The 21,042-nt window shown below is 54.2% G+C and overlaps 3 protein-coding genes across 3 annotated transcripts; 2 read left to right on the top strand and 1 right to left on the bottom strand.

Moving 5' to 3' along the window:
- Positions 1-14,167: 14,167 nt before the first annotated feature.
- CkaCkLH20_01070 (uncharacterized protein) lies at positions 14,168-15,081 on the top strand (the record flags this gene model as incomplete). The annotated part of the gene is made up of 2 exons (XM_038883790.1): positions 14,168-14,692; positions 14,746-15,081. 2 exons carry the CDS (start codon positions 14,168-14,170, stop codon positions 15,079-15,081), a joined length of 861 nt encoding a protein of 286 aa, XP_038751385.1.
- A 930-nt stretch (positions 15,082-16,011) lies between these two features.
- On the top strand, positions 16,012-17,849 carry CkaCkLH20_01071 (GDP dissociation inhibitor; the record flags this gene model as incomplete). Its single annotated transcript, XM_038883791.1, has 7 exons — positions 16,012-16,057; positions 16,187-16,271; positions 16,350-16,377; positions 16,440-16,785; positions 16,845-17,384; positions 17,436-17,590; positions 17,655-17,849. The coding sequence occupies 7 exons, from the start codon at positions 16,012-16,014 to the stop codon at positions 17,847-17,849; spliced, it is 1,395 nt and encodes a 464-aa protein (XP_038751386.1).
- Positions 17,850-18,512: 663 nt separating this feature from the next.
- CkaCkLH20_01072 (nucleolar GTP-binding protein 1) lies at positions 18,513-20,896 on the bottom strand (the record flags this gene model as incomplete). Its single annotated transcript, XM_038883792.1, has 7 exons — positions 18,513-18,554; positions 18,624-19,869; positions 19,924-20,037; positions 20,091-20,205; positions 20,260-20,391; positions 20,455-20,777; positions 20,850-20,896. 7 exons carry the CDS (start codon positions 20,894-20,896, stop codon positions 18,513-18,515), a joined length of 2,019 nt encoding a protein of 672 aa, XP_038751387.1.
- Positions 20,897-21,042: the final 146 nt, after the last annotated feature.

The following is a 21,042-nucleotide window of genomic DNA, read 5'->3' on the forward strand; positions in this document are numbered from 1 at the left end:
TTGCCTTGCCTGAGGTTGGATGTTGGCTTCCCTGCCGGGATGCCTCAAGGTAAGCTAGGCACCGTACAGAGTAAGGTACCTTGGTTTGATAAGTGCCTTATGGAAGGCACAATCCTGAATGCCTGCCAATGCCTGCCATTGCGGAAAGAACTCCGCATCGCACACCTTCCTGAAAGTGAAACTGCATTTGAGCCTGGCAGCCTGCCCGGTGCAGCGATGCTTCTGAACACTACCTGCACATGCACCTGCACCATTGTATCGTCAGGTATCGTATTTGCATCGCATCGTGAGGTGACGGGCAGACAGTCTGTGCCTGCCGAGCGGGTGCAGTTGCTTCCTTGTCATTGTCAGTCGCGCCTTCCCAGCTGGTTCCCCCGTCTTTGCACACGTTCTACGCCTTCCACGCCTTCCATGTCTTCCAGAGCCCCCCCCCCTTCCTTCTGTTCCCGTCCCAAATCCTAAATCTCATATCGTGTAGGTCGTTGCGTAGGTTGTTCACGGTTTCCTCGTGCACTTTTATCCCGAGAGCTGGACGACGGGAATCCACCCCCAAATCTAAAAGGAACCTGGAAGAAATTCGGGTCGGCAAGTGAACCCCCAAACTCAAAGACGGGACCCAAGGATCCAAGGCCCCAATGCGCCCCAAGTTCCAATTCCCAGGCCCAAGGCCCCTCGCATCCTTCAACTCCAGCATCCACACAAGCTGTCCCTCATCTCACCTCAGTCTCCAGGTCCATCCCCACGCTACTTGTCTTGACACAGCGCCGTTGCGCACTGCAATTGTACACTACAGCTACCGGATATTGCTGTAGTACAGGCCTTGGTGTCCACTACCCGGTGCCTGTGCAGCGTGCCCTCCCGCCCTGTCCCCTCAATAATCCCGCCCGTCGCTAACCCCCAAAGACCCCTCAATCCCCTCTTCTCATGCTCCTCCTCCTCATCATCAACCCCCAACCCCAACTCCCGTTTCTTCAATACCTACCTTGCCTATGAGGGAGGATACGTGCGTGGGTGGATTGATTCCACCTGCATGCCAGCACGCGCCAGCAGATGTGATGAACCCTTACTCTTGTCTCTTTTCTGGCCAATTACGCATATTATACTACAGCCTACAGAGTACGAATGCCTACGCACTGCGGTAGGTACCAGGCGCCATCGGCATCCCAACCTCGAGGCCTGTCTCTCGGGATCGAGCTAGTCTCCGTCTTTCGGCGGCGGCGTCTTTGGGGGCCGCGCTGCCATTCCGCTCGCCTTAACAAACGGACTACGAATACGCTACCAACACTTGATACAACCACGATACACGATACACGCGGTTGAATCGTTCCAATTCGCCTTCTGGCGGCCTCTCCTGCCTCTCCTACGCTAGAGATACGCCGAGAAAACAACGACGTATGTCAACCCCCTGTTGGCTCTGTTACCAATTGGTCACGCTGACAGCCTGGAGCACCCATGTCAGTCTCTCTCCGACGAACAGACACCTACAGGAGACTCCTCGACGCGCAAACAAGCAGACTCTGCTGAGATCGAGTTTACATCCAAGTACGGATACCTACCACACTCATCTTCACAGTATGGGTTGCCTGTAACGGTCGACTTTCAAGGGTGTCCTCGAATCGGGTAAGGTCGCCCTCGACACTGCTCTGCCAAAAATGATGAGACGATGGCGAACCCTGCAAGCGTCATGACCGCCACACGCAAATCGACGTGGTATTGGACGTTCCAGCAGCTACACCGCACTACTGTACGGCTACGGCACGCACAAAATGTATGGGTACCTTACCTGAACAGCACACAGCTCTTGATGGGAGAGGCTAGGGCCCAGGGCAGGGCAGGGCAACACAACGTAGGGCACCTTGCTGCCCTCCTCCGCCGCCGCCGCCTCAGAGATCCGAGGTACCCGCCAGCTGCATCTTACGAGGATGAACCCCTGCTCTCAGGAAGCATCAAGGATGCAAGGATACAGATGCGCGCTGGGCGTGGGATAATGGGCGGCATTCGTTCCTCTTTTCTGGTTCGGGAACCGTTCTTGGCGCTTGCTGCTGCAGAACAAACACCCGTCAGGGATGTGGCTGCATCCAAGAATGGCAGCACAGTAAAAACCGCGCACAAAATCTGCCCTCCATCCACGCACTCCGACGACACCGGCTGTACGATGCCCAACACGCGGTGTCATGGCCATGGCCGGCTTGCAGCTGCCACCTGCGTGCGTGTGTGCCAAAGAAGAAACATCCTATCCAGCATCGATCCAGCAGTACCCATTACCGCGAGGTATCCATTTCATTCCGGTGACCGGGACGCGGACATGCTCCGAACGGCTTGCTCCACACATGGGGCGACTCAATCTTGACATTGCAATGCTGCCGGCATCACGCCGTTTGCACTGCGCAGAGCCCAGCTCTTCAGGACGGAAAGCGGGTACATCGGGGCCGAGTACCGACGAGCGTCTTACCAAGTCCCCAAGTGCCAAGCATCCTGGATGAACCTCCTGCCATCCAGCAAGACACTGAATCACTGTGCACTTCAGCAAATGTCGAATCGCCGCACGCCATTAGTCAATAGAGCCGGATCGCTCCCTCGCCAGCCAAGACGAGGCACGCGGCATCCAAAATGATTCGCTGCGGCAGTTGGCAACTTGCGCGACTGCTACCCCCTCGAGACTTCATTATTTCCTCATGTTGACGTACGTCGCCAATACCTTTTGGACCATCTGTTGAGAAGCAGCGGCAATGTTCGGAGTCATTGCCCGAAGCGTCCCAATCAAACCGCCGTGTGAGCTGCTTGGTAGCGCTGACCGATTTGTCGCCAGCCAAACCAGTTCAAAAGTCCTGCACTCAAAGGGGCCCGGAGGCCCTTGTTCACGTATTAGATTCTCACTAATCCATCACAAATCCGAGTATCAAGTGTTCTCTTCACCTCACATGGGGCCTGTCGGGACGCATCCGGCGCAGGTTTGTGTCGTGTCACGCTGGCCATTTTGTCAAACTATCGTCAATATGCACCCTCAAAACTGCTGTTACGAGCAATCATGCCATTCATCATGGCAATTATATGATGGTCCGGCAACAGTGGCAGCCATACTACCAGAAACAAGGCTACCCCTCGTTGTTTCGACCGGGTGCTCGAGGCCAGAAATCCTCCAGAACATTATCGACCCGGGTGCTTCGACGGCTCCGAGCTTAGGAGCCTAGGTAAACCTTGCTACCACACCTTGGGCGCTTGGTTTTCCGGTCGACTGCTTGACTGCCAGGGATTGCGTGCAAGATAGCGCGCGATAGGCAGGACTGGAATAGCCGACGATAAAACTCTTGATGATCAGAAGACGTTCACTGATGGTCTGCTGGCCATTGCCCTTGGCACGCCTATGATTAGGGGGCCAAGGTAGACACCACGGTTCCATGTCCTCCTTGGCGTGGCAGTACGGAAAGCTCTGCGCAGGACGAATATCGCGCACATTGAGCATTTCTGCAGTATTTCCGTCATCCTGCTAGAGACTTCCCGTCCAAAAGTCACCCAGTCACGTTCCATTGGCAAGCCGCACTTACATACTGTGTGCGTGCCTTGTGGACAACGAAATCGCTCCATGACGGGAGTTGAGGGGTGTTATGCAGGATCCACGAGTCAAGCGAAACGGCCCCAAAACACCCTTTTCTGCGCAAGAACGTCGGACTTTGCCCGAATCATCGGTTCACCGTCGTTGACTTCGCGTACGGATACGTCCGACCGTCTGTAATGGCGTTGGTCATCTCCTCGTGCCAGCAGCACCGAGGCCGAGGTTTGGAAGACGCATCGAATGGCACAGGTCAAAATGGTGTCAAGGAGAAGAGGCGGCTTTGAAACATGAGCAAGTCTGATATTGTCCGTCGGAATCAATAAGTGGCCAAGTAAGGGACGTTTCTTTGGACGCATTTTGCCCCAAAAAGAGCTACAGAGCCTCGCGACCCATCTCTACCCGCGTCGGCCGTCCAATAGGCAGCTGTCGCACTTCTCTTTTTCGCAACGGGACGGGACCATCTGAGATGGATGACGGATAATGGGGCACAGAGATCGATCTCACTGGACCCATCACGGCCATGGTCGCGCACTCCTCTCTCGTCGCGAACTTTTCAGATATCAGAAAGCCAAACCTCGAATTGTTGCAGGAGGGCGCATAGGAGAACGATGCTTTCTTCTCTCACCTTGAGCGCTTGTCGGGGACACATTCCGCAGGCTGACTCGACATCCGTTCGCCTCGGGCGGAAATGCTCTGAACCCCTGAGAGTCGTCCTCATCCATTTTCCTTCTCTTCCAGCCGATTGCTGCACGCGTACTGTGCGTTTACTTGCGCACCGCCAATTACATGTCGCCCCAGCCACTTCGACCACGATGCACTACAGGGATGAGGGGAATCCAAACAGTCGCAATGCAAAGTACCAATTCTTAAGCTCCAACGCAGCTTCAAGTTCCCAGATTCCTCCTCAGGATGCTAGGGTATCTACATCAGATTGAAGCAGACAAGGCACTTCAGACATCTCGCTTTTGGGAGCCAATTGCATATCTTAACATGGTTCAAGGGAGTTGGTAGCGACCTTCACGACATTCAACAACCACGCTGAGATGGTGACCGTTTTTTGGTGCTGAGGTTGCAGCGCGCAAAGGAGCGACATTCCCGCCGGCACACATATTATACCCGGGTCTTCGGCATAGCTCCCTCCCATTCGCGCTTCTTGACAGGAAACCAACCCCCACCCCCCTCCGTCCCTGGCTGGTGGCGTCGCTGGCCGCATTTCTCTGAACGAGAGGGACGCACTGGACAGCTCAAGAGTCGTGGGACGATGACGCTCGTGCGTGGTGAAGAGGGTCCATGACCCCATTCAACCCTCCTTGCCGGTATTTCGATTCCCCATTATTCTTTTCTAGAAGCACAGGATCCCGAAGCTTTGGCCATATCTCGAGATTTCACGTTCGAGATACACGCCGCCGGCAACTCGACATCAGATGGTGGCGATGTGCTTTTTTGCTGCTATTGTATGCCAAACTCTGTTGCGACCCCGTTCTTAGTGACGAATACTCACGCCACGTTTGCATCATGGGCCAGGCCACGGGATGGTGCAGAAGTTTTCTGATCCGAACTTTGCCCGAGAAGAGGAACAAGCTTGACATGGGAAGACCGTACTACGAAGTGCTGTGCCCTGGTTCCGGCATCAAGGTTCGAAGCTTCCAGTCAGGCGAAATAGCACAGTACAAAGTGCTGGGGAGGTGTGCTTAGACCGAGCGGAGAGATATCCGACAGTTACAAACGCCGCCAAGCGGCTCCCGTCCGACAGCACCGCGTCTGCTGTTATGGGCCGGGTTGCGCGTGGGGCTGTGTCAGAGAAGATAGTCTCCCTGTGCGAGACTCGCGTCCGTGGTGATGAACGACGGTTTTGCATCAGCTCCGAGCACCTTTTCCCTTCTGCTGACACCTGGCCACCAAAGCTTAACGCCCTCCTACAATCGGCCGAGTGAGATGACAAATGGAACTAATCACGGTCTAGCTCGATCAAATTGGGAACTCATGTCCGCTAATCTTGTGTGACGAAGCCACGGTGCGACAAGTCCCACGCCGCCCGCAGGACCCTCAACAAAGATGCAACATCTTTCCCGAGTACGGATGGACGAGCAGAAAAAACGAAAGGCCAGGCAACGGTCAAGAGAACGTACGAAGCCTCCAAGTCGCGACGACAGCAGACATCCCAGTTGCAATGACTTGGACCATGTTGCAAGTACATTGGGATGGGCAGATTGCGTGCCATCAGCTGATAAGTGCTGGTATCAACCACGAACGAGAACGAGCCGGGCAGCACCTCCTGGCAACAGATCCCTGGACGAGGAGAGTCGGAGTGCTTGGTGAGGAAATCCGATGCTGAGTTGTGGCTGGCGATCCCGGCAGGGGTTCGCGTCAGTACCTCGGTCTGACGGAGGATCGATTCATCATCGTTTATTCATCCAGCATTGTTATGTTGTGTCAGAGAAAGCCAACGAGAAAATATCCCGTTGGCCATGGCACTGTTCCAGCAATGGCAAGTGCAGGCGCCTTGCGAAATTGGCGTGTTGTTTCTTGGAACAGCTCGCAAGCATGCTCTCATGGGCCAGCCGTGCAGGCTCACGACTGATGTTTGAATCAATTCTTCAACATGTCAGCATTGGGCCAATTCTCCGCCTTTTGCTAATGGCTTTGGTTTGGATGTGGATGGGATGCTGCAACGGCCGTCCAGCCTTCTTTGCGGGGCATGTGGTTCTGACAACCTAGTCCCTTTGGTGTTCCCGTCGGAGGCTGTCTTGGAGATTTGGAGATTCAGCAGCGGCGGGATCTGAAGAAGCTTCACATCATGGACCCTCTACTCCAACGACAAGCGCGTTTTGGTGGAGCTCGCTGCTTTGGCTGGTCTCCTCTCCCGCGTGGCTTCAACAGTGTTGAGGCTGTTTTGCGGTTCCCCTGAAGACTCCACCATCGACCACAGAGGCACTTCAGCGGACCTTGCTTCGAGATGGCAGGCCCTGAGCTCAAAACCTTACGAGCTCGGGCACCATGCTGCATCGCAGCGATACGGATATTATCTCATAGATTCTACTCAAGACGATTGTATTGCAACCCTCGTCGAATCTGGTCGTGGCGGGTTTCGCCGCGACCTCCCCCATTGACCGCCACTTTGCAGACTTTGGGAGGTTGGCAAGTCTTGGGAGTCGGAACAGAGCGCGTTGTCTTTGAAGACGACGAACATGGGGTTGTTGCTGCGCGAGTCATGATAGCCAACTACGTCAGCGTCAACGGGATTCAGCACTGCCTGCAGCAGCGTGCCTCGCAGACTTCTGGTTAAGCAACCCGTTACGTTTACCATCTGTCAAGCCCGGATTCTTAGGAGAGCTAGCCAGCCGCGAGTTGAAACTACACGACGCTATCAGATTATCTGACTCGCTCGTATCCCACGAGCGGCCTCGGAAGCGGTAGGGCCCATGTCTGTGACTTCCTTGTTGTTCCGCAGCGCGGAAGTACGTACACAAAGTGCCGGCCGGAAGGCAACTAGTCAGGCTTTGACACGAGGGGATGAGAATCTCCTGTTGGAATACCCCTCACAGACTCTTGATAGGCTGGTTAGACGGCGCATCCTGGATCCGCCTTGAATTATGTCAGGGTCCTGCCTGCGAGATGCAGCACGGCTACGTTAGCACGATAGACTGGCAGGCCACTGAGTCGACAAGTCGAATTATCCCCGAGATTGCAAGGATGCGCAGCCAGCTTTGGCAGAGCGGGCAACCACACGCTACCAGTAATCACCCTACGGATACGCTACTTGAAGTATACAGTACAGTATCTACTTCCAAGTTGCGTCTTGCATGGAACCTGATTGTTCAGCAGACCCTAACGCAAGAGTGACAGACTTGTCAAAAGTTCTTCAACTCGTCGTTTGCTCCCGAGAAAGACGCCGCCGCCTACCTTATCCGTACCATCAGCCTATCTTTTCATCAGCACACTCAACCTCTGAGTGTCCTCGGTGACACGACGAACCATGGACGAAGACGCATGAGAGCTCCACTTGGGACATCAGACCCACGATCATCCACGTGGGAGCGGTATGCGAACCCATGCCCGACCGCCGCTCAGAGGTTGAGGCGATTTCCTTCTGGAAAATTCGCTACGTATCCGTACACGTACACTAGAAGAAGTAATAAGTACACGACGGCGTGGGAGCGCCGACCGCGGCAGCAGCGGAGAAAAGCGCGCTACGGATACCGAGAACGCCAATGTCAAGAACACGTCCAGCTGCAGCAGCAGGAATCGAGTTCAAGGACGAAGCTCATGTAGGGCTGCCTTACTTGATACCACAGGGCATAATGCATGCGATTCATCAGTTTTGAGCAATGAAGATGTATACCTTTCTTCTACACCGAACTGCATGAGGACGGCACAATATTGCGCTCGAAACGAAAACCAGGCTTCTACCGGCTTAGGGTGGGGTTGGGTGGTCGGGGGGGCTTGTGTTTTTCCAGCAGCTGGCGCGAGAAGCGTCAGGTCAGGCTGGTCCAGGAACACGGCTCGTCTGATCTGTTGTTCGAGCCATCGTCTCCAGCTCCTAGCCTTGCTTGTTTCAACCTTGGCTTTGATGGCTGAGGAAATAACCGCCCAGGTCTTTCCTCTCTTCTTAATTTTGCCCATCAATCCAAGGCCGCAGTGTGTACTTACTACTGAGTGTACAGAGTACTGTGCGCGTCTCGGGGAGTCTCCCCTCAGCCCGGCCAAGGTGCGCCATGCGTCCTCATCTCCGGCAGGCAAGGGAGCCGTTTGAACATTCGACGAAGGACGTTCCTGCAATGTCGATTGTCAATTGAATGGCAGGAAACCCATCCGGTACGCGGTTTGAAGGTCGCCTCAAGCCCGGGATGTCCAGCTCGGGAAGGGGTTCACGATTCAGTCGAGTCCAGCTATGACGACAGTCGAAAGGGCCGACTGATTCAACATGCTTTGACATGACATCTCGGCCGGATGCCGATCATGGAGCTTCTGCCAAGTTCATCTCGCCCAGGACACATTGCGGTACTGCACGCGATGCAGGCCGATGTACTCCTGTGTACGGATACGTGAATGTCACTGACGACGAGGACGACGACGAGCCTCAACCCCCCGGGTCCCACGGCCGTGTATCACAATCTTTTTTCGACGACGCGGTGCGCTTCCGGGTGGATCCTCCGTGACCGCGGAAGGATGTGGAGTGCGGAACTTTCGGTTACACGAGATGAAGGCATTCAGTAATTATCTTGGAAGGCAATTGCGTCATAGGGGACTTTTCCCCGACTCAGTGCGGTTGGCAGAGTCGGAGAGGCTCCGCATGCCATGCTGCGCGGCGGGTTCGCTCTGACAAATGGCCTTGTTTGGAAACTACTCAATTACATTGTTACGTGGGATCGACTTGCGTCAACTGGCTTGGTTGAGGGGTTTATGTCGAAAAGACTTCGGCAACTGCTTTCGGTGCGACCGGCTGGACCCATGATAGCCTTGAGCTCTGTGTTCACCTGCACAAGGCGTCAATGCGCGATCGCAAGAGACACAGAGAAACCCTTGACAAGTTGACGATGCCTCATGTCTCTCACATGGCAACAACCTCCTAAAGAGATGAGATGCGGTCGCCCTGTCCGTACACGAGATTACCACCATGGCTTCAAGGCTCCTGTGACTCGAGACCCGGCAATATCGTGTCCTGAGAGCCTCTGATCGGCATAATCTCCAACCCTCGTCGTATAGACATCCTCGTGACAACTCGACGTTTTATTTCCGTAACTGAGGAATGTCACTGCCACGATAATTCGACGGACGAATGGCATTGGTTTCGGGTGCTCCCCGACGACAACTGTACCAGGTACGCGCGATGGCCTAGCAACTGGCTGCTTGAACGCGTGCCGTCCGAGTTGGCAACGATTACGACAACCACTGCGCGAAATGCAGAATGGGACTGGGACTATGAACTGTTCTAGCCGAAACAAACGTAAACTCCTACCATGTCGCATCCAGGAGACTGAAAGACGCGTCCATACCTGCCGTGGTAGCATAGATTGGCAGGTGGTGGTGCACTGCACGCAGCAGTGCAGAGCGCAAATCCTTAGGAAGAGACTGTCCGGCTCGTCCTCCCCGAGGCGACAGTTTCTAAATCGGGGACGTTGTGACGGGGAACGTCAAACGCGAGCGCGAGCAGAGCGCGTAATATCGGTGTTTTCTTGTCTCCGATGGTTGAACTCGAATACATGAGCGTTGTTGGCACTCTTCGCCACGGACGGCAGATGCATCTTTTCTTGCCTGCCTGCCCGTAAGAGGAGGTTCAGAAAAATGGAGATAGACAGAGTGACTATGTTATGGGGTTCATGTCTGTACGAATACCGTGTTCTAGAGTTGAGGCTGAGAAGGGATGACCCGCCGACTAGATGGACTCATGCTAGCATCCATTTTGGAGCGTAGATTGTGTGGGCTGTAGGAAAGTCCCGAATTGTCTGCCCTCTGTCCTCATCTCAGCCTTCTTCAGGAGTCCCCCCTATTCGTAGGTTGTTGCTCCTTTTCCCTCCGGATGGGCGTGATCTGTTGCCCCCTTTGGGTACATGTTGCCACCCGTTACAAGGCTCTTCATGTGAGCTGGACGTTCTGGAATGTGAGATATTGTGGTGCTGCTTCTCGGTTGTTGAGGCTTGTCTCTGCATAGCCGACCGCGTTTTGTGGGCTCCTTTTTTTCCCTCTGGGCTGTTCTGTCAATCTGTGTCTCGGCCTCGCGAGGCGGCCGACGACCGATGGGGGTGATCGTCGTTGGAGGGGGTCGTTCGCTGGACGTGATCCTCTCGGACGACTTCACGACGTGTGATGCGGTAGGTGATGAACAGAGGCCGAGCTTCGGGCGTGCGAATAGATGGGAGTGTCGAATTTTTTGGAATAATTGCTACGGCTCTGGCGGTAAGGTTCCTGCGCATTTCCAAGAGCTGGTCCTTTGCCTCGTGGCAGTCTTCAATGCCTGGCGTCAAGCCAAGTGACGTGTCTCTGAAGATATATCACAGCCATTGGTTCAAAATGTACACCTAGTGAATTGTTTTTTTCATTCGTGATCTTGGGCCGATGGTACCTGGCCACGATACTCGGCATTCGTCTGTTCGCCAAGGTGGACAAAAAGAAACCAAAAAAGTGACTGACGCTCAGTCTTCAGGCAGGAATCGCTCACCGCTTGTCTTCCGTTCAGGGGACGGACGATACATCGTGGCCGACCACGTCGTCGAAGGTTGAATGCGTTTTTCCCACGGACAGCTTTCCGTCGACCACCCCCTCCCCTCCCCCTCCCCGCGGCGGGAACCGCGTCGTGTACCCGCGAGACCCGCGCGGTCTGCCCTGGTGTGAAAACTCTGCAACTCAGGCGGCTTCAGGACAGGAGAGGACACGTTGTTCTGAATGTCGGTAAGGCAATGAAGATAGGAAGAGGTGAAGGCGAGCGAGCGGAAGGAAGGTATATGATGATTATGTTGCTGAACAAGCACGAGACAAACAAAAAGAAACGTGACCAGCCTGGGGGTCGAACCCAGAATCTCCTGATAACTGATCCTGTGTGGAATCGTAGTCAGACGCCTTGCCATTGGGCCAACCGGCCGATTATCCATCGGAGCGGATGTTGACGTTCCCGCAGCGGGTTCGGCATCTTTGGCGGAGAGGGAGGGATCCGTCCGGCGGGGAGCTGTATGTGTGTGTGGGCTCTTTTTTTCGCTTGGTGTGGGCATTCGAGGTGGGTGGTTGCGATGGGGAATGCGAAGAGTTGGGTCGCGCGGGATGAGATGGGGGGTTTTTGGAGCGTCGTGATGGAGACTATTGGGGAAACTTGAGCGAAGTATGGAGAGCGTGAGGTGGTTGTTGGTTGTCTTCTGAGTTCGGTGTTCACCGACGTCGGTTGGATCTGACGCGCCGCGGAGAACATGCGCTGCTGCGTTGACTTGGAGGCAGCCTTGTTCATGCTGCGTTGACTTTGAAGGTTGACATTCTGAAGCTTCTCGATGAGTTATTGGCTGTATGCCGTATCTGTACGTCTTGCCAGAGTTGTCGAGACTTTGGGAACTCCGGCCGATCCACGCCAGGTCAACCCATCATGCTCAGCGACTTGGGGATTTTCGGTTAGTTCAATCTTGCTGGCGGAAGCAATCTCAACACTGAGGATTGAATGGTGATAAGCTAGGTGTCAACTTGTTATATATCACATGGCGGAAATCAAAGATGTTTTCCAGCAACGTCGTGCTCTGACGAGGCTGGCGTAGGACGGGGATGCTTCTAGGTTGAAGAACGGTACTTGATACCCGGCAACCATCAAAGAGATTGACTCTGCAATGGAAACTTGAAAGTCAACCTAATTGCGTCGAAGTTTCTTAGGCATCTCTCTTCAGAATCTACCAAGTGGCCCTGTAATGTGTCACTCTTGTGTGTTGCTCGATTCAACGACTGCTCATAGCTGGAACGGTTGAAGACGTGACGCTACTTTCCACAACATTGACAGAGAATTGAAGAGCTTACTTGTTGAGAAAACGACTATGAATTATCTTCGAAGAGTCAGTCAACTTGCAAGCAATTACGAGAAAGTCCATCTCAACGGGTGATCTCAAGACCAGGACTTTCCATCACCTCTAGCGTCATGTGAACATTGGCAAGTCACGTTCTTCATTCTCCCGGTAACATAGACAACGCTGACTCGAGGGTCAATAATAGGAATATGGCAGTCTTATATGACCGAGAGCGACGTATTGTATCCTGACGAAGCGGGAAAGCACACTTACCGTCAACGAGGGTCGTAGACAGTGCATCGCAAGTGTTCTTATTGAGCGTATCAAGAGCCTTCAGAGTCACGCAACAACTCATTGCTATTTTGCTTTAAGCCGGTATCTTATGCAATTGCAGACAATATAAACCTGCCTTCTTAGAGCAATTTCGAAAGTCTCGTCGACCCGTTTTGCCTGGTAGCCTCAACTTGGTGGTCACCACGTCAGCCCCCATGCTGCCACTACTACACTGTTAACAGGTGGATAATCATATATCAACCTTCTTCTTACTATCATGAGCAACCACACGTACTTGAAAACTATCGCCGCAGTAACAAGCACTTCCTAATATCAAAGCGATGTGTTGGTCAGAAACAATTGTCACCGAGGTTCAGCTTTACTCGAATAGTCGAAACCAAAACATCCCACTTTGGTACTCGTACGGACTCGTAGTGGTAGTTTAGGGTATGAAGCATGAGTTATAGCTATGAGCTGTGTAGTTAGCTATCTCTCGCATGGCCCAGGTGCTGAGGCAGACACGTGCGGTATCAGTGCATGAAGTATCATCAATTGGAATAAGAAGTTGGCACTTCATTTCCACCGTTCTTATCGTCAGTCAGACTTCATTGTCGAACAATTCCAGTGTAGTTCTGCCCAGTGAAGGTGTTGTTCTACTTAGCGGCCATGACCTGACATACTGCTGTCTGGGTCATATCACACGAATCGCTTGCGGTCGTCAACGAGCTACATGGACATAGCATATCCGGAGAAATGCTTTTGGGATTTCAGAAATGTCTGTATTTCGATACATTTAGTGTCATTTATCAACTCTCCGCGGGAGTTCCGCATGAGCTCAAACACTTGTGAAGGCTTGGAGTCGACACAAGGCAGCACCCACTTTGTAAGTAGGTTTCCTAACGATAAGCTTCTTAAAACTTCCAGCCTCGATAATGGCCAAGGAATCTGCGCAGACTGGTGTTACGTGGCTGAAGGTCCTCACACACTCACGATCCTGGGTGAACCGATTGGCGAATATACTACTACCCCAGACAACACTTACGATTTGGTCTTCATGGGGGTTGGATGGTGCGATTGGCTGAAGACGTCCTACTTGCGTGTCTCTCATCTCTGATACTATTCAAGTGTTACTATCTAGTGCAACAAACAAGGTGACTTCCGCCAAAAAGTTAACAAATTGAGCTAGGAAGTTGCCATTATTCTTAGATGCTAGATACGCCCAGCGAATGCTTCTTGTTGTCCCAGCCTTCCAGGAGACTTAAGAAGTCACAGCCTCGCTCAGAGTAAATGCAGGATAAAAGATTATGCAGAAACAACAATTGCTTCCTAGACATTGTCGACAACGACAGGGAGATGACCAGAGCACAACGAAGAACCAAGGGTGACACGTTAGTCCCCAAGAATGGATGGCGACATAAGACATCCGCGCAGTCTCATTTGACGTCTTCTATGTCGAGATGAGATCAATGTTCATTTCAATCTATCTAACCTACCACGGGAAGTCAACGCAAGCTCCAAGAGTCTTAATGTCGAGTCCACAGAGGCCTGTAGGTCAGTCCGGGCTGCCCGTCTTATTCACTAGCCACACCTTGCGAAGCCTCAACTCTCATGTGTGGCTGAACACATGGAAGTTTGAGCCCGTGAGGTGGAGATCTGGCGGGGTACCTTGGTACCTCCCTAAGGTAAGGTAGGTGGGAGAGGTAAAATCCCTGCTCAAAAAAACCGCCCGGTAAGTCGTTCACCCGCAGCCGCTGCAAATGCTCTCGTAATTGGCTGAACGGCTTGCCAAATTTCTGACTGGCGAAATAGTTCGAGCTGTCGGAAAGGGATTCACGATTCCTTCCCAGCAGCCTTGATCTCTACTGCGATGGCGAACCCGAATGCGCTACGACCATCGATTGGTCGCGTACTGCGGCTCCAGGAGACCAGACAATGGCTCCCCTCGACATCGACATCGGCCCCCATCGCCCAACCACGAATCGCAACGTCGTGCTTCTCGACCTCTTCAGCGCACGCTAAGCGGGTGACCCGCGACAACAACCGCCTGCGAGGAGTCTCGACTATGAAGAGAACAGGTCCTCGTGAGAAGCTCTCCGTGTCTTGGGAGGAGATACCCAGACCGGCGGACTACAAGCCCACCGTTGCTGTGGACCCGAACCACGGCCTCTGGGACTTCTTTTACGGCAAGAAACTCCTGCAGACGCCCAAGGAGGACGAATCTCACGGCCGCCCATGGGAAACCGAAGAGTTGCGCAAGAAGAGCTGGAACGACCTCCACGCTCTGTGGTATGTCTGCTTGAAGGAAAGGAACCGCATCTTGACAGCGTCCAAGGAGCGCACAAGGCGGCAGCTTGGTTTTGGAGCCCTGGAGGCCAGCGGCAGAGACGAAACGGTTCGTGCTCGTTTTGCATTCGGGAACGATGGCTGCTAACCAGAACGCTGCAGGTTCGGATAACGATGAGGCGGATCAAGCACGTCTTGACGGAACGATACTACGTCTGGGAAGATGCGCGCCAGTTGGCTCACTTTGATCCCGACATTGATATGAAGCGCCAGCCCATGTACAGAAACGCTTACGATCGGGCATTGATGGCGGCTCCTGGCGAAGAATCGATGTATGAACGGGAATTGCCCGCGGAGGCATCGGCTGAGCAGAAGACTGAGCCGGCAACCGGGGTGGAACATGAAATCAAGCCGGCGGAGGCGGAGGCTGAGAAGGCACCGGAGAAGCCCAAGGAGGAGAAGAAGAAGGCCGTAGAGATGCCGGTGCCGAAGCTTTGAGCAACCGCAGTTATAATCGCACCTCGCCTGCATGCGAACCCAGGTTAGGAGGGACCTGTATCATTGTATCCAGACATGTATAGAATCTTGTACGATACGCCATCTGTGCAGAGGCGGGTGGTTATTTCGCCGCCCGAAAGAAAAGCATTCCCCTACAAATCACCTTAGCTGGCCGTCTATCGAGCTCAGCTGGGTGGAATGGCGCAAGGCGGCTCACGATAGTTTGAGCAAGCTGATTCAAAGCGGTTGAGCATTGCATAATCAGGGCAGATGACCCATTTGGTAGGTAGGTATGTGCAGTACCTTAATATTAGATGGATGATCTGAGACCACATAGATACTCGCATAATGTTACAGGACCGGAACGGGGAAGGACGGGACGAGACTCGACCTGGGCCCTTGTACCAAGTCCAGCCCAATCACACCGCCGAGTACTTGTAGGTCTGTCTGCCAAAGGGTCATTAATTACCTTACCGCTTCCATTGAGAACCATACATTAGAATTTAATAGCCTCAGGCTTTTGACGAGCCAGTACCTGTGGTAACGCGTAGTACCTGTAGCTTGGACACAAAAAACCGTCTACGGTATTAGCGGTGAGCCACAGAGCGGAGAGCGGAGAGCGGACCTATCCATTAATGGCAATGTACTGGAGCCATACAGGCCCAGGCAAAGCACGGCACTGGCCCCCAGTGACACACTTGACACTGAACCCCTCCAAAAGCATCTGCTCCAGGTGCAGTGTGGCTCTGCGGCCCCTGCTGGACCTGGCCACCCCCACCCCAATCCTTCCTTTGCTGCATTTTCGGTCCCATGTCTCCTACAACACCGCAACTACTTCTCCAGACGTGAACTATCCTCGACTTTTCTTTTCCCTCCTTATTACCAACACCGACTAATTTACCTCCCGAACCCCTTCAAACTCGCGCAAACATGGATGAGATTGCAAAGGAATACGATGTCATCGTGCTGGGCACTGGTACGTGACGTTACGACCTCAGACTGCCCTCTGTTGCCCCGCATCATCGCCCATGGCGTCGTGGTGTGGGGTTCCCTTCTGCTCGGAGGAGCTTCCTGGCTAACCATCTTCACCGTCTCCCTTGAGCAGGCCTGACTGAGTGTATTCTCTCTGGTGTTCTCAGTGTCAAGGGCAAGAAGGTTCTTCACATTGACCGTAACGACCACTACGGCGGGTAAGTCGTCTCCTTTCCATCCGATAACCGCCATCCCCTCCCCCTTATCGCGACCGAGCTGGAGCTGACGTAGAGCAGTGAGGCAGCTTCAGTGAACCTCGAGACGGTATACACCCGCGAACCCATAGCTGTTTTATCAATTTGATATCTGACTCGCCATGATTACAGCTGTTCAAGAAGTATGGAAACTACAACAAGGGCGAGGAGCCCTGGACCAAGTACGGCCGCCTGAATGACTGGAACATCGACCTCGTCCCCAAGTTCCTCATGTCCTCTGGCGAGTTGACCAACATCCTGGTCTCGACTGATGTCACACGATACCTGGAGTTCAAGCAAGTCGCTGGCAGCTACGTCCAGCAGGGCCAGGGCACCAAGGCCGCCGTCGCTAAGGTTCCGTCCGATGCCGGTGAGGCGTTGCGCTCGCCGTTGATGGGCCTCTTTGAGAAGAGGCGCATGAAGAACTTCATCGAGTGGATTGGCAGCTTCGACCGCAAGGACACTGCCACCCACAAGGGTTAGACCGCACGATCTCGAAGATAGCAACGGTTGGGAGCTTGGGCTAACACGTGAAAGGTCTCGACATCAACAACTGTACCATGAAGGAGGTCTACGACAAGTTCGGTCTCGAGACTGGCACTCGCGACTTCATCGGCCATGCCATGGCCCTCTTCACCACCGACGACTACCTCACCAAGCCCGGTGCCGCCCCGGAGGCCCTCGAGCGCATTCGCCTCTACGGCACTTCCGTTGCCCGCTACGGCAAGTCCCCGTACATCTACCCTCTGTACGGTCTCGGCGAGCTTCCTCAGGGTTTCGCCCGCCTGTCTGCCATCTACGGCGGTACATACATGCTCAACACCCACGTCGATGAGGTGACCTACGAGGGCGGCAAGGCTGTCGGCATCAAGGCCACCATGACCGGTGTCGAGGAGATGAAGTTCGAGACCAAGGCCAAGATGATCCTTGGTGACCCCAGCTACTTCTCCAACAAGGTCAAGGTTGTCGGCCAGGTCCTGCGTGCTATTTGTGTGCTGAAGCACCCTCTGCCTGGAACGAACGACGCCGACTCTGCTCAGCTCATTATTCCCCAATCTCAGATCGGCCGCAAGAACGGTACGTATTCCGTCGAGCCGTACGATGACCTCAAGATCTAACGCGTGGCAGATATCTACATCGCGACCGTCTCCTCCGCACACAACGTGTGCCCCAAGGGCTACTGGATCGCGATCGTCTCGACCATTGCCGAGACTGGTGCGAACCACCACCTCGAGCTTCAGCCTGGTCTGGACCGTCTTGGAGAGATCGAGGAGCAGTTTATGGTAAGCGCCCACTTCCCAGCATGCCTCGGCCGAGGTTTGATACTAAGATACTAACGCGACTCAGGGTGCTCCTATCCCCATCTACGAGCCCACGGACGATGGCCGCGGCGACAACGTTTTCGTCTCCAAGAGCTACGACGCCAGCAGTCACTTTGAGAGCACGACCGACGACGTCAAGGATATCTTCCGCCGCGCCACCGGGGAGGAGCTTGTTGTGGAGGGCCTTAGGGAGGGACTTCAGGTTGCGGATGAGCAGTAAGTTAATGACTGCGTGTGAGGTACGATTTGAATTTGGAAGGAAACACAGTCTGAGAGGCATGGAGTCCTCGCCACACCATAACAGACGACAACTGGGAGTAGATATATATCTTGGACGTAAACATCAGAGGGTGGTGCTTTCTTCAGAGTCATTCGAACTACATGCCAAACAGTTAACCCATTTTCTTAATTCTGCACTGTGAACGGCTCGTCAAACGACATATTATGTCTCATTCCTTAGATCTGCAGGAGGTCGCCTGCCCTTTGGATCAATGTTTCACGTCAAGTTCGTTCATGAGTTGACACAATCTCTTCAAGTTCTCTCTCATCTAGGGTATTCAACGGCCCCATAAATCGTCATGACTTGCTCGGCCGGCAGGCGTCGCAGACATGGATAACGTGGAGAGCAGACGGCGAAACCTTTTTTCTTGAATGTTCATCCGTCAAAAAAAAGGCCACCCTCCTTTCCCCCTCCCCAGCGCTTCTTCGGGATCCCCTTATATGTCGAAAATAGAAACAATGAACCGAACGCCCCCAAGGCCAAAAGATAAAAAGCGAAACAAGTGGCATATTTACTTTTATTCTTCCCTTCAAGGAGCCCGCAAAACGATGGCCGCCATCCACCCACATTACCGTTTCCGTCTCGTGTGCTATTTCTTTATTTTTAACGTCTCTGGGTCTTGCCCATACCACGCTTTCCGGCGACCTGGAAAACAAAGTGGGTTAGCTTGACTGCTGCGACGGCGCGTGTCAGGAGTTCGCGGAGAATGCTTACCAAGTGCCTCTGGAGAGAAACGGTCGTGTGACGATCGGCCTCACCCTGTCTGGCATTCCTGTTCATCTTCTTCTGGTTCAGCTTGGCCATGCGCTCGGCCTTGGAGCGAGCGCCGTCGTCCTCGACACCGTCGTTGAGTCTGTCGCGGGCGGCCTGGCTTCTGCTTCTCGGCCTGCTCATCGAGCGGAGACGCTCTCTGGGGGTGCTGTCGACGTCCATGTCCATGGCGTCGGCGTCTTCGGTGCCGGCGCGGGATGTTCCCATGGAGCGGCCGCGGGGGCGGGACTGGGAGCGGGCACGGTTGACGATGTCGGTGGTGTCGACACCGAGCTGGTCGAGGGCGTCGTCCATCTGGGACAGGGGGATGCGCATCGACTTGCGGGGGATGATGGCCTGGTTCTTGAGGCGCTTCTTCATCTTGGCCTCGTTGCGGATGAGGGTCTGCTTCTCGCGGATCATCTCGGCCTTGGAGAGGATGTCGGCCTCCTCTTCGTCGTCGAGGTCCTCGTCCGACTCGTAGTAGCCCTCCTTCTCGAGGCGCTCCTCCTCTTCCTCGAGTGCCTGCAGCTTGGCATCGATATCGGGGTCGATGAAGTCGTAGACGTTCTTGCCGTCGAAGACCTCGGGGATCTTGTCGTACTTCCACTCGGGGTTCTTGAGGAGCCAGTCGGCGCGCATGTCGACGCTGAAGACGCCGGCACCGCCGTTCTCGACCTCGACGTCCTTGGCGAGCCTGCGACGCTCAGGGTCCTCCTTGTCGTACTTCTTGAGCCCCTTGACGGCGTCGGGGATGAAGGTCTCGCGGGTCTGGCCGTTCATGGGCTGGGCGACGTGAATACGGGCCATGACGTCGGCGAGACGGCCGCCAATGGTGCCGCTGGCGTTGGTGCCGGCGTTGAGCTTCTGAGAGACGCGCTCGGCGATGAGGCGCTCGCAGACGGCGTTCTTGACCGACTGGACGCCCTCCTGGGTGTTGCAGGAGAGCTGAAGCATCTCGACCTCACCGGACTTGAGGAGGGCTTGAAGCTTCTCCTGGGTCTCAGCGTCGAGGTCCTCGGGCTTGACGACATCGATCTTGTTGACAACGATGAAGACGATCTTGTTCTGGAAAAGGGGCTTGATGCTCTGGAACAGATTGATCTGGGCCTGGATGGAGTAGCCGCACTGCTCGCTGAGATCCATGAAGTAAAGGATGGCGGATCGCAAGTGGGCGATGGCGGTGACGGACTGCATCTCGATGGTGTTCCTGCAAACGTTAATTGTCCGCCTCCTCTTGCGCATCCATCAGGGCATCGCTTACATCTCCTCGAGAGGGTGGTCGAGAATACCGGGGGTATCAATGCACTGGAAACGAAGGTACTTGTAGTCAAAGTGACCACAGAACAGCGACTTGGTGGTGAAGGCATACGGCTGGCTGCACGTCGCTTGTCAGTAATGACCGTGTTGTGGCATTTGGGCGAAACATACACATCGACGTCGGCTCTGGAGACGGACTTCAGGAAAGAAGACTTTCCGACATTAGGGAAACCAGTGATAAGCAGGGTTCTGGTGTTGGGGTCGATCGAGGGAAGACGGCCAAGATCTGCGCCATGTTAGTACTGCCTCGATTTGTCGATTCGACGTTCGTGCCACTCACGCTGTCTGACCTGGTCAAGGTAAACCAGAGGGTCTTTGAGGCGCTTGATCAGGGTCGCCATGCGACCAAGCGCGGCGCGCTTCAGCTGCTTGCACTGGAAGAGCGACTGGCCGTACTTCAAAAGACGGACATCTGCAAACGCGCATCAGTATTCATGTCCTCCCCAACAACGAGCAATCAAGGTTTCCCACGTACAGTCTCTGGAGATGGTCTCGATCAGGTGCTTCGCAGTCGAGAGCTGACCGAGGGCGATCTTGAAGTGGTCGGCATCGTAAAGAGTGTTGATCAAATCCTTGTGGAAGGGGTGGATGTCGTTCAGGCGAGGGAACGACTCGATGATCTGGCCAAGCTTCTCGGTGATGGTCTCCTGGGTGAACTTGACTTTACGGGTGTAGAAGCCACGAATTCTGGAGATCTTGAAACCGGAACGAATTTGTGTCGGCAAACGGCGCTGAGTCCTCGAGAGGACAATGTCCAGGAACTCTTGCGAGTTGGGGACCGGGGGGAGATCCTTCCACCTGCGGGTGAACGATAGTTAGCACACCATTTCGCTCTGAGGAAGACCGTGAATGTCGTGGGGAGAGACATACTGAGTCTTCATGTTGGGCGGCTGGGGTCTGCGTGGAAAATGAAGCAGTCCTCAGAGTTGCGATCGGTCAAAGATACCCGTCGGTGAACTGGATGAGGCCGCTGGGACGGGGCGGTGTTGGAACGACTCGAATTTTTTTTCGCCGTGAGGAGGCTCGCTTATCTTATCAGACTTTGGACCCACAGACGCTCCAG

The sequence above is a fragment of the Colletotrichum karsti genome, assembly GCF_011947395.1.
Source record: "Colletotrichum karsti strain CkLH20 chromosome Unknown Scaffold2, whole genome shotgun sequence".
NCBI classification, from domain to species: domain Eukaryota; kingdom Fungi; phylum Ascomycota; class Sordariomycetes; order Glomerellales; family Glomerellaceae; genus Colletotrichum; species Colletotrichum karsti.